We start from the raw sequence: 16,679 nt of genomic DNA, 5'->3' as shown, positions 1-16,679 counted from the left end.
CAGGCACGCAGGAAAACTGCGTCTCTACAACAGGATAAAGGCTGTGGATATTTCTGAGAAAACTAAGTCACTATTCAGAAAAAAAATTAACCCTTGCCTTAGTCATCATATCAGAATACACTTCAGGGCTGGGGAGGATTCAGTTGATCAAGTGCTTGGCACACAGGCACCCGGGCTGTGCTCGAGCCCCAGAGCCCACGCAGAAAGCCAGGCGTGGTCGCACGCTCTTGTCATTGCAGGGCCGGAGAGGTAGCAATTGCTGGGCTCACTGGTCAAATTGGCAAGTCCCTATGTTGTTAACAGTTAGGGGGATTTAGGATTTCAACTTTTTTACATTTTTTTGTGTTTGAATTGTTTTTAGTAATATGTGTGTGCACACATACAATATCGCTACTAAAGGAGTAGAAAGAGAAGAGAAATGGACGTCAGCTGATTTTGTTAGCTAATACTTGATTTTTGGGGGGGGGGTTAGGTTTTTTTTGTTTTTGTTTTTGTTTTTTTTGTTTTTTGTTTTGGTTTTTTTCGAGGCAGGGTTTCTCTGTATAGCCCTGGCTGTCCTGGAACTCACTCTGTAGACCAGGCTGGCCTCGAACTCAGAAATCCGCCTGTCTCTGCCTCCCAAGTGCTGGGATTAAAGGCGTGCACCACCACCGCCCGGCTAATACTTGAAAACGACACACAGTAATATCCATTTGGCTTTAAACTTAGTATGTGCGTGGGGTATGGCTCAGGTGTTAAGAGTACCTCCAGAAGATCCAGGTTCAGTTACCAGTACACATGGAAGCCCACAACTGCCTGAGCCCCAGTTCTAGAAGACGCAGTACTTTTTTTTTTTCCCCCTGGCTTCTGTGTGCATGTGGTGCACAGACATACATGCAGGCAAAATACCCAGGCCAGAAAAAGAAAAAATAAGAAACCAAATCTTTTTTTTTTTTTTTTTTTTTTTTTTTTAATTATTCTCATGTTCATGGACTTTTTTGCGGGCTGATGAAGTACTACCGTATTCTGCATCAGGACAGTCTTGCCCATTTGTACTGACCCTTGAACTGTTCGGATTTACAAAGACTATTAATGGTGTTGTGGAAAGATTGCTATCCTCTGTGCTGTCCCTTCACCCCACCGACCTCTGATTTCTTTTGACTATTTTTTTCGTTTGAATGATTGTTTTAATATAGAAATCCTGAATCTGTCTGTTTCAGCGGACCCATTTGAAACCATGTTGAAGTCATTATTAGGATATCAGTCTGGAGGTGGGAGTGTGGGTGAGGACCACGTGAGGAGGAGACGGCGTGGAGAGGCCGTCACTGCTGCTCTGCACAGTAACTTCCCTCTCCTGCTACAGGTAAGCTTGGTCTGGGCGTACAGTGTAGACCGCCGTGCTGACAGAGTGTAGACAACCATGTTCACAGAGTATAGGCAGCCCTGTTTTCAGTGTCTTTACACTCTTTGTGTGCCTTATATTTTCCGATCTTACCCATTTTTCTAAGCTGACTTTTTAAAGATTTTATTATTGTTGTTATTTGTAATTATAGGTAGGTGTACATGTTTGCGTGCGGGAATGCGCACCCGAGTGCGGGTGTCTGCAGAGGCCAGAGGCATCGGATTCCCTGGCACTGGAGTCACAGGTGGTTGTGAGCCACAGGACATGAGTGCTGGGAGCTGAAGTCAGGTCTCTGGAAGAGCAGCGCCGCTGAGCCGTCTCTACAACCTCTCTCAGCTGATTCATTCTCCTGAACTTTTATAGATGCAAAGAGGTTTCCTCTACCAGTTGATTTGTACATTGTTTTCAGGACTCTCACCTTCTGTCTGCACATTCCCCCTCCCGTGCGTGTGTGTGTGTGTGTGTGTGTGTGTGTGTGTGTAGGTGTTTGTGGTATGTGTGTGTTGTGGGGGAATGTGGGATGTGTAGGGTGTGTGGGGTGTATGGGAGGTGTGTGTGGGTGTGTGTATTTGTGTATGTGTGTAGTGTGTGTATGTGATGTGTGTGTGGTGTATGTATGTGGTGTGTATATGTGGTGAGTGTGTGGTGTGTGGTATGTGTATGTGGTGAGTGTGTGGTGTGTGGTATGTGTATGTGATGTGTGTGTGGTGTGTGTGTGGTGTATGTATGTGGTGTGTATATGTGCTGAGTGTGTGGTGTGTGGTATGTGTATGTGATGTGTGTGTGATGTGTGTGTGGTGTGTGTATGTGGTGTGTGTAGATGCATTAGGTTGGTCCTGGGTATCTTCCTTGATCAAGTAGACCTCTCACTGAAGCTGGCTCTGGTGATTTGGCCAGTCTAACTAGCTAGTTTGCTTCAGAGGTTCCCTGTCTCTGCCTCATGAGTGCTGGGATAACGTTGGCCATCATTTATGTGTGTGCTGGGGTTCCAAGCTACATCCTCACACTCTATCCACTGAGCCATCTTCCTGGCCTCTCAGGCCAGGCTCTTAAGTCAGCGTTGCCCAAGCATGATCTGAGCACACTCGGGGCTCTCACGGAAAGCTCAGATTACTGGGCTCCACTTGGATGTGCCGAGTCTCTGGGAGCGGAGCCCAGCATCTTCAGGACGTCCTGCAGGTGGCTCACAAGGTCTGAGTACAGCACTCGCCCATACTGTAGCAGTCACTTTTTGTTGCCTAGGAGAAGTGCCTGGCAAACACTGTAAGGGAGGCAGAATGTATTTTGTTTGATGGTTTTGAGGCTTCTACTGGGCTGGCTGGCTCCACTGCTCTTCAGACTGGGATAACAGGAAGAAGCCTGGTGGGAAAGCAGGTGAAGGAAGACAGATGACCTGAAGCATCCAGGAAGCAGGGGCAAGACAGGGGCGGGGAGGAGAGGGGCGGGGCGGGGCAGGGCAGGGCCCACACACCTTCACAGACACATTCCGAAGTCCTGACCTCCCAATAGCCCATGAATATGAACTTAAAAAAATTTACTGCTTTCACGATCCATGAACATTCTGGGGGACATCTCATGTTCAAGCCTAAACACAAACCATTTCTTTTCTGCCCCTAAAGGCTCTTAGCTGAGCAGTGCATGTTACTGGTCAGCAGCTGCCCGTGCTTGCCTGCATCCTTACCACTGCTGTCCAGCCCAGCGCCTGCTACCTGCTTTGCTGAGTCCTAATATGTCGGCCTTCCTTATGCCTTACCATTCTCTTGATTGTAAGCTTTTGGGTTCTTTCTTTCTTTCCCTCTCTTCCTTTGCAGTGCTGATATTAATTCAAGGACCTCACACATCTTAGGCAGTGTTCTGTTGCCTAGCCCTAAGAATTCTTCCTTCAATCTAGAGCTAATCTACTCACCTTTGACCTATAAAAATAATTTATCAAGGTAACATGATTGTTATAAAAAACTATCCATATAGATAAATCATAATCTCAGCATATATTAATATATATTATTGGGAATCATAGCAAAGCTGAGTTTGATACTAGTCTGGGTAGTTTATGGAGGCCCTGTCTCAGAAAAATAACTAGCTAAGTAGTAAGTAAATAGATGTCGTTAAGTGACCAGCCGGCAAGGAAGTGTTGAGCAGCACTCTGTGAGAGCTTTGCCTTCCGCCCCCAGCTTCTCTTCTGTCAGGCAGAACAGCACAAATTACCAGAGCTACAACCTTAAAGCAAGTTAGTTACATGCTTCACATCACCACAGTAAACCATTCGGCTTCTTAGTGTCCTTGGTCCAGATCTGAGTTGTGTGGTCCATGACTGATTCTTCTAACTTCACCCTCTGTGCTCCGGCATAAATCTCCACTTGAATTCTGTTGAGTGTCTACCCTCTCTTTCGAGCTCTTGTACTGCTTTTTGCAAGTCCTTTGGGCTATGTTCTGATGAAACAAGTTCTTCTGGATTTTAGACTGTAAAATTTGCTTAACTGATAGGGTAGTACAGATATTAGTAGCCAAACATTTTAAGTTAATTGGTTATATTAACTCACTTAATCCTTGATAGTTTTGTAGGTAGATATTATTATTTCCCTGTTTTCCAGATGAAGCGACCAGGTAGTCTGTCTAAGATCGTCAGCAGTCTGGTCTCAGAGCACGTATGTCCTACCTTCAAGGCTATACTGCCTCCTTGTAGCTTGGTCCTCTCCTCATGTAGATTTGCTTGGCTAATTTTATTATACTCTTCAATACGACAGTTAAAGGCGAACACCTTTAATCCCTGCACTCGGGAGACTGAGGCAGGTAGATCTCTGAGTTCAAGATCAGCCGGGTCTTCAGAATGAGTTCCAGGACAGCCAGGGCTATATGGAGAAACCCTGTCTCAGAAACAAACAAACAGGAAAATAAACACAAAACAAAACACATTAGTAATCTTATGGTAATCATTAAAAATCACTTATTTTTTCATGAACAGCTCATTGAAGTCCATGATCTCATCGGTTGGTGTATGCCTGGTGAGAATGAGACAGGGAGGTGTGAACTTCTCTTTTCTTTCTTTTCAAGACAAGGTCTCTGTGTAGCTCTGGCTGTCTTGGAACTTGTTATGTGGCCCATACTGGGCTCATCTGCTGTCATGGATGGCTGAGGCTGTTTCAACAAACAAATTCTGAATCCTGTCTGGTAAACTCTACTCCTGCCTCCAGGTATAACTTACAGCTAATTTTTCTGTCATACAGTTATGTTAGTTGAAATTACCATAGTATTTTAATGTGATTATTTGAGGACGTTTGTAAGTTATTGTGTGACAGCACATATTTTGGGGTCTTGACAGTTCCTCCGTCATGCACATGTGATTCACTTATGTGAGGATATCTGGTAATTAAATCTTGCAGTGTAGATATATACTCCTGTGACCATCACTGGGATCAACCGACAACTGTCATCCCTGTTAGTGTACCTTGACCACACATGACAGAACACGAGAGGTTTGAAAGATGCCTCTTAGAAAAATGAAACATTTGTTTTCTATTTGGACATTTCTGCTAGTATTAAGTCAGTATATAATACTGAATTATCAAACAGACCTTACTAGAATTCCCACCTGTTAACCACATTCACTAAAAGGGATTCATGTAATCTAACGGATGAACTAGTTATGCGTGACGAGAGAACGGAAAAAGGGCTGAGCGTGTCAGTTATAATGTATGCATTACTTTGTGGAGTCCCACAAAGCAGGTGGATTAAGGCAGTGGGCCTCCATCTGTGGGTCATAACCTTTTTGGCGGTCGAACAATTTTTTTACAGGGCTCACTGTGATTTCGTAACACCACCAGAATTCAGGCTGTAGAAATGAAAATACTGTTATGGTTAGGGTCACCACAGATCAGGAGCTGTGTTTAGAGGGTCTCAGCTTTAGGAATTGTGAGAACTACTATGTTAAAGCATGAACAGATCACAGCCCAGCTTGTGAGATAAGTGACTTAAAAAAGAGAAGAGTTGATACTCAGTCTCCTCACTGTGTGATCGCCCAGGGTTCTTTGGCAAACCAGCCATGTGACAAAGCTCCTTTACAACCTGAAGAAAAGGTAGAAAAATAGGAATAAGAATGCCCGGTGTGGAGGGAGGCGTAAACAGCAAATAACTAAAATCATTCAAGTCAGATGAAGCAATGTTGGCACTGTTGCTTTTATTTTTTGGACTGAGGAGCTTTGAGACTATAGCACATAGTGCTGTCAAAGGCTTGAGGCTCCAGAACTATGCCACATTAACTAAATAAACAATAGTCAATCTATATAATAGGTTAGAATGAAATGATTAAAAGGGGTAGCAGAGGTATTTATTTATTGACCTGGGGAGCTATGTTAAGATGACATAGGTCTGAGGCTGTAACTCAGTTTTTACCTAGAAAACACAAGACCACAGGCTTGATGCCCAGAGCCTGCTCCCCACAGATGGTGTGTCCGTTTGCTAGGGAAAATATAATTCAGCACCAGTGTTTTGTTTTGTTTTGTTTGAAGCCAGGTCTCACTCTGTATAGCTGGCCTGGATCTCACTATATATACCAGGCTAGCCTTGAAACAAAGAGATCTGCCTTCCTCCGCCTCCTGAGAACCAAACTTAAAGGCATGTGCATGCGCCCAGCTGAATTCACAGTTTTCAAGGCTAGATGTCCAAGCTCTCGGCGTCAAAAGCATTTGTTCCTGTTAAGGACCATGTGATGTTTGACTTTGCCTGCGAATGAAGTTGAGCTAAAGCATGCCTAGACAGCTGGTGAAACATTCATTCCAAGTGCATCCGAGAGGTGTTTCCAGAGGCTGTGAATACCAGTGAAAGTGGCCATCAGTCAATTTGTTGAGGGCAGGAGGGGGGGGGGAAGAAGAGAAGGAAGAAGAGGAAGAGGAGGAGGGAATTTACTCTTCATGTCAGCTGAGATATCCATTTTCTCCTGGTTTTAGATATCAGACACTGGGCCTTTTATACGTGTGTGTGTGTGTGTGTGTGTGTGTGTGTGTGTGTGTGTGTGTGTGTACAATTTGAGGGAGCTCTACTGTGTAAGTTCCCGGGATCAAACTCAGGTTGTGTTGACAAAAGCCTTTATCTAATGAGTCATAGCTGGCCTATATTTTTCTTGGTTATCATTTCTATAACTGTCAGTGAGTCCAGTCAGAGAACTAAAGCTTACAATTAATTGAATACAGAGAGCTTAGTGTAAAAATAATAGATTGAAGTAATAAGAGTGTCTGTTCAGAACAGAAGGCTCCAGAGACCGTAGAACAGCAGATAAATGAGCGGTCAGCAGCTCCGGGGATCTGAGAGGGTTCCAGGAGATCCCGTCCCAGCAGTGATCCAGTCCCTGTTAAACATGTCCATAGCTGGGAACCACATGTACGATTCTGTGACCCACATGAAAATGCACTGGAAACCTCCTCTAGTGCACTGTGCTCTAGGGTTCTGGGGAGGGCTGTTCATAGAAAGATGGTTCCCTGAGGAATAGCTTTCCTAGCGGACAGCAAAACAAGCTGCTGGCTGCAGGTCTCTGTGAAAGACCAGAGAGGGGCTTGAATCACTGAGGGTGGTTCTACAGGAGTCGGGGCCCCTTTATGGCAGAGCTGAGGTGAGAGCTTGCCAATGTACTGCAGACAGAGGCACTGGAAAGCCTCAGGCTTTGTAAAAACCTGCTGAGCAAGTGCCAGGGACCCAGGAAGTGTTGGGGTCCAGGAATTGCCTCACAAACCACAAGAACACCGATCTCAGTCAGACAGAGATAGCTTATTGAACATATGCCCCAAGACTGGTTGACCAAGGCCATGGTCCAGATTCAGGAACTGAACCATGACCTTGAGTTAAGATCCTACAGGGTTCTTAAGCCCCAAATCCACAAACATCTGCCAAGTTGTTTCACTATTCAGGATTTAGAGATAGGGGGTTTCCGTAGGAACATGTCTTAGTTGTACACTCATCCTGCTCCCGTTGGTTGGGGTATTCAGCTGTGGCAGGGGACTTGCCTTGTCTAACACTCATGTCTTAACTTGTTTACCAAGATGATACTTGTCTAACATTCATGTCTTAACTTGCCAGCCAGGATATCAGTTACCTACACACGTGTTTCTTTCTGTCAAGTCGGATGTCAGTTCCCAGGGAGGTCTTGGGAACTTAAACTTTACTTGGCCACGACTCAAAATGGAAGTCTTAGTCCAGATAGTTTCTTATATTGGTGCAGGTGTCTCCTCTCTTATGTTGGGGAACGTCCCGGGGCAGCTCATATCATAAAAGCTTATATACAGGTGCAGGCAGGCCGTGCTGTTTATTGGGTGGTTGGTTTGGGTCCAAGCTTTTTGTGTTTTTAACTTTTTGTGTGTTTGTAACTATACAAAACAGTTCTACTGACTCTATTGTGATTAGTTTGCAAGGGCAGAGAACACAACAGAATATGTAATTAGTATTGGCATTAGAAAGTTTCCTAGTAACAGCAGAAACATATGAGAAAGTTCCCTTATAATGGCAGGCTAGCCAGGTAACTGTTACCTGGCCTTAGTGTTCCATCTAGGTCTTAATACTTTACCTAGGTCCTAACAGGAAGCAAGACTTCCTTTCTGAACATTTCTCTCTGGTATTTTCTGCTGTTAGCGTGATATCATGCCACAGCGCAAAGGACAAATACAATTTTTTCTTTTTTTAAGAATTATTTATTTTATGTATGTGAGTAAACTGTAGCTGTCCTCAGACACACCAGAAGAGGGCATCGGATCCCATTACAGATGGTTGTGAGCCACCATGTGGTTGCTGGGAATTGAACTCAGAACCTCTGGAAGAGCAGTCAGTGCTCTTAACTACTGAGCCATCTCTCCAGCCCAAGGACAAATACGTAGCAGACAAAAACCAATGAACTGATAGAGGACATAATGAATGGAGAAGTGGTACAAGGTCTTCCGTCTTTTCAGTGTTTTCTGTGAATCCCTTCCCTTCCATGTTATTTGTTCAAATTCTTTCCTCTCCCAGAGCATGTGCCCCACCAACCAACTACAGCCTCAACCTTTGTTTCTAATGTTCTGATTCAGTTAATGCTTCTCTTTATTTCTTTCCTTCTGTGTTCTCCTTTTAAGGTGGTGCTTCTAGGTGGCTGGTCTTGACCACATTTGACTTCTTAGGTTTTGTTAAATTTTGACCTCTGTCTTCATGACGGAAATTGGTGTAGATGCATGCTTGCTTGCTTGCTTTCTTTCTTTCTTTTTCTTTCTTATGATTTTTGTTTGTTTGGTTTGGTTTGGTTTAGTTTTTCCAGACAGGGTTTATAGCCTGTCTGTCCTGGAATTTGCTTTGTAGACCAGGCTGTCCTCAAATTCACAGAGCTCTATCTGCCTCCAAAGTGCTGGGATTAAAGGCATGCACTACCATGCCTGGAATCCTTTCTTAATGTTTCTGTCAGGTTTTGATACCCAGGTTCTTGAAGCCCTATGAAATGAAGAGGAAAGTATGTCCTTTCTCTCTCTCTCTCTCTCTCTCTCTCTCTCTCTCTCTCTCTCTCTCTCTCTCTGTGTGTGTGTGTGTGTGTGTGTGTGTGTGTGTGTGTGTGTGTGTGCGTGGTCACTCCCCTTTCCCCCATGTTTTGAAAGACTCCATTTTGGACTGGCATTGCTTGCTTTTAGCTACTCCAGTGGAACCCAGCGTGTCTCACATGGTTTTAATTTGCATTTCCCTAATAATGAGTGAGGCTGATCATCTTACTTGTTTGGTTGCTTTGTGTGATGTTTTATTTTGTCTTCCTTTGAGTACACATTTGTTTTACTGGCAGTCTAGATAAACACACATATAATGAAAATACTTAACTTTTCTTTTAGCCCAAGAAATGGTTTTGACTCTTTTAAGAAAAATAACTGTCCAAAAGCATTTTCCTAGCTTATAACACATTTCCAAAATAACTCTCAAAAAAAAAAAAAAAAAAAAAAACCACCATAAAAATGATGTCAATACCATATGGCTTTATGAAAGAACTTTTACATTTTTTTTTATTTTTAAAGGTTCACAAGTTTTAAATAAACTGCTAGCAACATTTTTTCCTTGCTCAAAAGTTTGTATTATCTGAGCATGGGATATATATAATAACTTTTTGAACAAAGAATGACTTTTAAAAATTCACACATGCACGCACGCACGCACGCATGCACACATTTCAAGAGGGAAAGTTTTTCCACAGCAGGTAGCATGATTTTCTCTTCTTTCTATAACCTCTGAGTTGTCATCAATAAGATCCTTTTTAAGATTTATTTATAAATATTTAGCTTGCGTGCATGCATATCTGGGTACCATGTGCAGGTCTGGTGTTTTGGAGGTCAGAAGAGAGCATTAGGTCCCTTGAAGCAGGAGGTACAGCAGGCTGGGAGCCGTGTGGGTGCTGGGAATTGAACCTGGGTGTTCTGTAAGAATGCGTGCTCTCACCCCTCAGGGATCGTTCAGTGTACTTACTTGTCTCTTCCTTATATGTTCAGGTCTTGTCCATTTTCAGTTTATCAGTGTATACTGTGGATGTGGTTAAGGTTGGGTTTTCTTATGTGCCTGCTCAGTTGTTAAAACATGATCCCATTTGACTTTCCTGGGAGCTTTTGTCAGCCATGTGCTGGGCTGTGTTCATGCTTGTCTTTTCCATTATTTGTGTCCGTCCTAGAGTCTGCTCATTCGTATGGGCCTAAGGGTGCTGTCTTCTGACTTTATTTGGTCACTAATTCACTGACGGCTTAAAGCTGTCTGCTTAAGCCCACTTTGTTTGTTTGTTTGTTGTTTTTTGAGACAGGGTTTCTCTGTGTAGCCCTGGCTGTCCTGGAACTCACTCTGTAGACCAGGCTGGCCTCGAACTCAGAAATCCGCATACCTCTGCCTCCCAAGTGCTGGGATTAAAGGTGTGCGCCACCACCGCCCGGCTTGTTGAGATTTCATTAGCCTAGTTTTCTTTTGTTCTTTGCCTACAATTTAACCTAACTGATATAAAAGTCTATTCCTTTTTCATGTTTTGAAGTTTTATATACATAGATTTTTTTTTTTTTTAATTGAGAGTAGATTTTTTTCCCTCATATACATATCCTGATCATGGTTTCCCCTCCCTCTAATCCTCCCAGAGCCTTTCCTTCCCACCCCCCCCCATACAGACCCACTTCCTTTCTGTCTCACTAGAAAACAAACAGGCTCCTAAGAGATAATAATAAAATATAACAAAAGAAACTATAATAAGATAAAACTGTCATTGGAACTGAACAAGACAAACAGAAGGAAAACACCAAGAGAAAGGCCTACTCTTCTCTGCCTCATTGCCTCCACGTCTTCATACACGTTTCCCTGGGGTGTTTATTCCTGTGGATCAGCGAGCTTTCTTCTTTATTTGTATGCCTCGAATTTCTGGAATTTCAAGCCACACACTTGTGTGTGGCCGCTCTTGACAGCATGCTCTCCACTTGCTTGGGCTTTGCACTAGCTGAGTGTGGGATTGTTGTTAGTTGTTCATTCAGTCTTTCCTAAACTGTCTTTGTAGACTCTGAGGTATCTGTTTCCATATCTTAGTGTTCAGCTAGGGTTTTGACAGATTCATCACAAAGCTTGATGCCAGGGAGAGAAGTAGGAAATGCTGCACCAGCCGTGGTTGTACGTGCCTTTAATCCCAGCGCTCAGGAGGCAAGGGCGGACAGATTTCTGCATTTGACGCCAGCTTAGTCACAGAGTGAGTTCCACAACAGTCAGCGCTACATAGAGAAACCATGTTTCAAAACACCAAAACAAGAAGTAAAAAGAAAAAAAAAAAAGGAAAAGAAAGAAAAAAAAGAAAGGAAGAAAGAAAGAAAAAGGAGGTAAGAGAAAAGGGAATCTCTGTCAGTGGTTGTAGACTGGCTTTGTGCTGGGAGCCCTTAACACTTATCAGGTTCTTTATATCGAACCTTAACTTTTACTTCCTGCTTGTACAGATGTTGGTGTCTGCCAGATGTGAAAGCTGAGGGCCTTCAGGTATTTCTGAGCATGTGGTCCATCTGTGGGCATGCACATGAGTCAGCATGCTGGTGATACGTAGCCCCCACCTAGGAGCACAGACTCTGATCTTAATGAATTCTCCCAAATTTGCACAGCATCAACTCTCATAGAAGGTCTTTTTCTCTGCTTGTCAGCGGCAGCAGAGCTTGGGTCGGACACAGCTCCAGTGTGCTATGTGTTAGATTCTCATCCTGGACAGGGGAGAGAGCAGGACTGTATGAGATTTCATCACAATTCTCCGAACAGCATGCAGTGTAAAACTTAGAAATGGTTTCCAGAACTCTCCACTTAATATTTCTAGAGCAGCTAGAGATCCTTAGGGGAAGAGAGACTGCTATATGTGGGATTACTTCGTTGGTGGCATGAAATTGATGTTTTTGTCCTGTCTGTTTGTGGTACTGGGAATTGAACCCAGGATCTGGTGCATGCTGGGTATGTGCTCTCCCACCCAGCTACACCATTGGCCTGGAAGTAGTTTCGAAGTTATTGTAAAAAATGTCAACCTGGCACTTTGGAATTCGTTTAAGGACTGTTTTTCCAATGATTAACTTTATATTCCAAATGTTCCCTTTAAGGAGGTATATTCCTAAGAGATGCTAAATATGTTTGTATCGAATATTTATTCTCTTTCTTACAGAACTTAATCGTAACTCATTAAAAGGAGGCATAGCTCTAGCCTGTGCCACACTGAGGTCTTTACTGCTTCACGTGACACGGGTCTAATTATCTCTCACAACCGTGCAGAGTAGGGAGGAGTGCGGTCCCAGCTCAGCTGTGCAGAATCTGAACTTGAGGTTAGGCAGTCACTGCAAGTGCTTTGCGGGGTCACAGCCGAAGGCAACATGGAGGGTTTGCTTTGCTTTGCTGTAAAGTTTCTAGTCTTTTACTACATAGTTTTTATTTCGCAGGGGATTTGAAGTCTGTGGGAGTGAGAGGCTGACAGAGGCTCTGAAAGGTTCCTCTTTTTAGAGCAATGTCTAGCACTTTGACATATGCGTGTTTGTGGGTGGAGTCGCCGCCACTTTGATAAATCTCTATTGTTTGAAATCAGACATTAATTTTTTTTATTCTGCTTAAAATTTATTAGATGTAAAAATATTTTCCATCTTGAATTTTTAGCTTGTACTGTCTGTGTTTGTTGTTGTGTGTTTATTTTGTCTTATTTTAGCAATCAGCTTTTTTTTTTTTTTTACTGAACTTAAGGCCAAATCATTGAAGTTTGAGACTGAGACACAGCCGGAAATCCCTGCATGCTTAGCTTGGTTACACAGTGTATGTACGACATGACCATCTTACTGACTCCCTTGTAAGACTTAGAGAGTGAAAAAGAAAGTGTTATTTTTCTGTTCTTTTCAGCTTTCAGAAGAATTATTAGATAAATGGCTGTCCTACCCAGAGACCCAGCACATACCTCTGAGCCAGCATATGCTCAGTTTTGCTTTGAAGTTTGTCACACGGATGGTACTGGGTAGCACGTTTGAAGATGAACAGGAAGTCATCCGATTCCAAAAGATTCATGGCACAGTGAGTAGAGGAAAACATTCGAAGTGATTCTTTCACCAGGCCGAGTAGTTGAATGCTGACTTTACCTCTAAAGAAGGGGTGTGTGTGAGTGTGTGTGTGTGTGTGTGTGTGTATGCATTTGTACATGTATACCCATGTATGTGATGGTATCTTCTTCTTATATGTTCTGTCTAATTTTTGAGACAGTATCTCTCCCCAAGCTCATGGGTGACTGGCCAGGGAGTGCCTAGGCTGTGACCATCCTTCCAGCATAGGGTTATAGGTGTGCGATCGACATGCCTATCTTTCTGTGTAGATGCTGGGACTGAGGTTCTCACGTTTGCATAGCAGGCATTTTACCAACTGAGCCAACTCCCCAGATGTGTGCCTCAAGATTTAAGCATCTTCAACGAAAGCTAAGATAATTGGTGCTGTGTGTGTGTGTGGTATGAATGTGTGTGTGTGTGTGTGCATGTGTGTGTGTGTTTCTGTGTGTGTGAATGTGTGTATGAGTATGTGTGTGTCTGTGTGTGTGAATGTGTGTGTGAATGTGATTTTTTTCTCTTTAGGTAAATACTTTTTGATATGTAAAAAGTATATGATTAAAGACAGAATTTTAAAACTTAACCAGTATGTTAAAGTAATATTAAATCCTAGAAGGAAGAGAAAAGCTAGAAGCTAATAGAAGTATATCGTGTCCCACGTAGAAAGAAGTTCAGCGCAGCCAGTGGAGCATGAGGACGCTAATGAGGTGAACGTGATTAGCAACAAGACTAATTCAGTCTAAACTGAGTAACATTGTCTTTCTTATACTCACAAGTGGAGTTTTAAAATTAGTTTCAACAAGAGATTAACTTATTTTTTAAAATCATATTTAGGTCATGAACCCTACCACTTCTCAGGTTTGAGAAATTATCCTTTACATTATTTAAGTCTACAAAACAGGTTGAACAAGTTTTTTTTTTTCTGTTTTTTTTTTTTTTGAAACAGGGTCTGGATCTTGCCATGTAGACCAGGCTAGCCTCAGACTCACAGAGATCTGCCTGCCTCTACTGAGATCAAAGGGATGTACCAACCATGCCAGATTTAATAGTTAAAACAATGTGTTCTAAACAAAAATCACCAGGAACTGAAGGTTACTACCCTGTTACTGTTTAACACATATGTGTTATTGGGTACATGTGTGTGCATGTGTGTGCATGTATGTGTGTGGAGGCCGGAGGACAACTTCAGATACCATCGTCAAGAATGTCATCTGTCTCCTTTGAGACAGGGTCTTTTCACTTTTCTGGAGCTCACCAGTCTGCCCAGCAAGGGATCCTCCTGTCTCTACCTCCCCAGTGCTGTGATTACAACCCAGCATCACCAGTCCCACTGTTCTAGTCAGTGTTGCTGTTGCTGTGACAAAACACCATGACAAAAAGCAAGTCAGGGAAGAAAGGGTTTATTCAGCTTACACTTGACATCATAGTCCATCACTGGGGGAAGTCAGGAAAGGAACTCAAACTGGGCTAGAACCTGGAGGCAGGAATTGATGCCCAGGCCATGGAGGGGTGCTGCTTACCGGCTTGCTCCTCATGACTTGCTCACTCTGCTTTCTTATAGAACCCAGGACCAGCAGCCCAGAGATGGCACCACCCACAATGGGCTGGGAATATTGATTACTAATTAAGAAAGTTCCTTACAGCTGGATCTCATGGAGGCATTTCCTCAGCTGAGGCTCCTCCTCTCCCATGGCTCTAGCTTGTGTCAAGTTGACATAAAACTAGCCACTTAAAAATATTTATTTTAGCTGGGCGGTGGTAACACATGTCATTAATCCCAGTACACTGTAGGCAGAGGCAGGCAGATCTCTGAGTTTGAGACCAGCCTGGTCTACAGAGTAAGTTCTAGGTCAAGCCAAGGCTACACAGAAAAACCCTGTCTCAGAACAAAGGATGTTGTTTGCTTTTATATCATTAGTTCATGTGCATGCATGTGCAGTGGTGCACTTGTGCATGCATGGAGCCTAGAAGAGGATGTTGGAGTTACAGGGATTCTGCCTGTTACAGGGATGCTGGGTATCAAACTCTGGTCCTCATGATTGTATAGCAAACACTCTCAACCCCTGGGCCTTTTCTCCAGTCCTCTGCTTTTCTGTGTGGCAGTCAGGCTTAGGTGCTTATGCATATAAGGCAAATGATCTGTTAGCTGAGCTATCTCCACTTTTTGCTAATTTAATTTTTACATTCAAATACTCTGAAATATGCACATTAATAACTTTTGTGGGGTTTCATTTTTTGAGACAAGGTTTCTTTGTGTAGCCTTTGCTGTCCTGGAACTCATTCTGTAAACCAGGCCGGCCTTGAACTCACAACAATCCTCCTGCCTCTGCCTCCTGAGTTCTGGGAGTGAAGGTGTGAGCCATCACTACCTGGCTTACTCAATTTGCAGTAATTTTAAGGTAAGCATTAGAAACACTTGATTAAACTATTATTTTAAAAATATTCACCCAGGCAGTGGTGACTCACACCTTTAATCCCAGCACTTGGGAGGCAGAGGCAGGCGGATCTCTGAGTTTGAGGCCAGCCTGGTCTACAGAGTGAGTTCCAGGACAGCCAGGGCTATATAGAAAAACTATGTCTCTAATAATAATAATAATAATAATAATTATTATTATTATTATTATTATTATTATTATTATTCACCCACTCATTAGTGTGTTTTTTTCTCTTTTTTTCATAGTTTTTGAATTGTTACTAAGTTAAGGCTTTTGTTTAATGACCAGTTTTGAAAGATTAGAAGCTATTTTTCTGCTTATTGTCTTCAAATCTTACACTAAATTTTAACATTTGCTAGGCTGATGTTAATGTTTATCAGTATCTCCAGTGAAATAAAAATTGATGATTACTTGTGACTTATTTAGTACCCTCCTATCTGAGGGGATAAGATACATATAATAAAAACCCAAAGACTCACTCTGCTGCCTTTTGGTCTCTGTTTCTTTTTCCTCCTCTTCACCTTGTTTATGGGGTGGATTTGAGGGTGGTGGGGAACATAAGGCAAGGGTCTCATGTAGCCCAGGCTGGTCTCTATGTAGCCAAGGATGACCTTGAATTTCTCCTCCCTCTATCTGAGATAAATGCTCTACCAACCAACCTACATCCTCTCCCTCATATGTGCTGCTTTTAAGAAAGGAAAGTTTTCATATGCCAGCTGAAATTAGTTTGAAAGAGCCTTGATTGAAATAATTTAAAAAAAAAATCTGAACCCTGTTCTCAGAAATTATGGACCAAATGATCATACAGCCATCTGAAAAGGAAGGGCTTAGATGTTCAGATCTGAACAGTTTACATCACTCAACAATATGTAGGAAATCTGTAACTATGTAGTACTTACATGCTTTCTTGTTTTTAGGTGTGGTCTGAGATTGGAAAAGGCTTTCTAGATGGGTCACTTGATAAAAACACCACTCGGAAAAAACAGTATCAAGAGGGTAAGCTTACCCACTCTTTTGTTGTTGTTTTTTCAAGACAGGGTTTCTCTGTCTTGAAACTGACTGTCCTGGAACTCACTCTGTAGACCAGGCTGGCCTTGAACTCCGGGATCCACCTGCTGGGATTAAAGGCGTGCGCCACCATGTATGCCCAGCTAGTTTAGCCACTGTTAATAAACTGGTTTTGGGGTAGTACAAAGTACAAGTAGTCTACCTTGAATCCAGAGCCAAGGTCTCACCTTCAAATTTTAATATATATTCAAAGGTACGTGCCATGATTTTAGTTGTCTTATCTCTGATGGCGAGATCATTGGTCATCTA

General features: G+C 42.8%; 1 protein-coding gene across 3 annotated transcripts in view; it reads left to right on the top strand.

Moving 5' to 3' along the window:
• Cyp20a1 (cytochrome P450 family 20 subfamily A member 1) overlaps positions 1 to 16,679 on the top strand; it is a 47,988-nt gene that overhangs the window by 6,124 nt on the left and 25,185 nt on the right. For all 3 annotated transcript variants that reach the window (XM_076931824.1, XM_034497141.2, XM_076931825.1), the window contains 3 exons: positions 1,200 to 1,342; positions 12,737 to 12,904; positions 16,280 to 16,358. In XM_076931824.1, the coding sequence (XP_076787939.1) occupies positions 1,200 to 1,342; positions 12,737 to 12,904; positions 16,280 to 16,358 (390 nt within the window). The remainder of the gene's footprint in view (positions 1 to 1,199; positions 1,343 to 12,736; positions 12,905 to 16,279; positions 16,359 to 16,679) is intronic.

Source organism: Arvicanthis niloticus, chromosome 3 (assembly GCF_011762505.2).
Source record: "Arvicanthis niloticus isolate mArvNil1 chromosome 3, mArvNil1.pat.X, whole genome shotgun sequence".
Lineage (NCBI taxonomy): Eukaryota > Metazoa > Chordata > Mammalia > Rodentia > Muridae > Arvicanthis > Arvicanthis niloticus.
The sequence above is the reverse complement of the archived record's forward strand: the minus strand, read 5'-3'. Positions and strand labels throughout refer to the sequence as shown.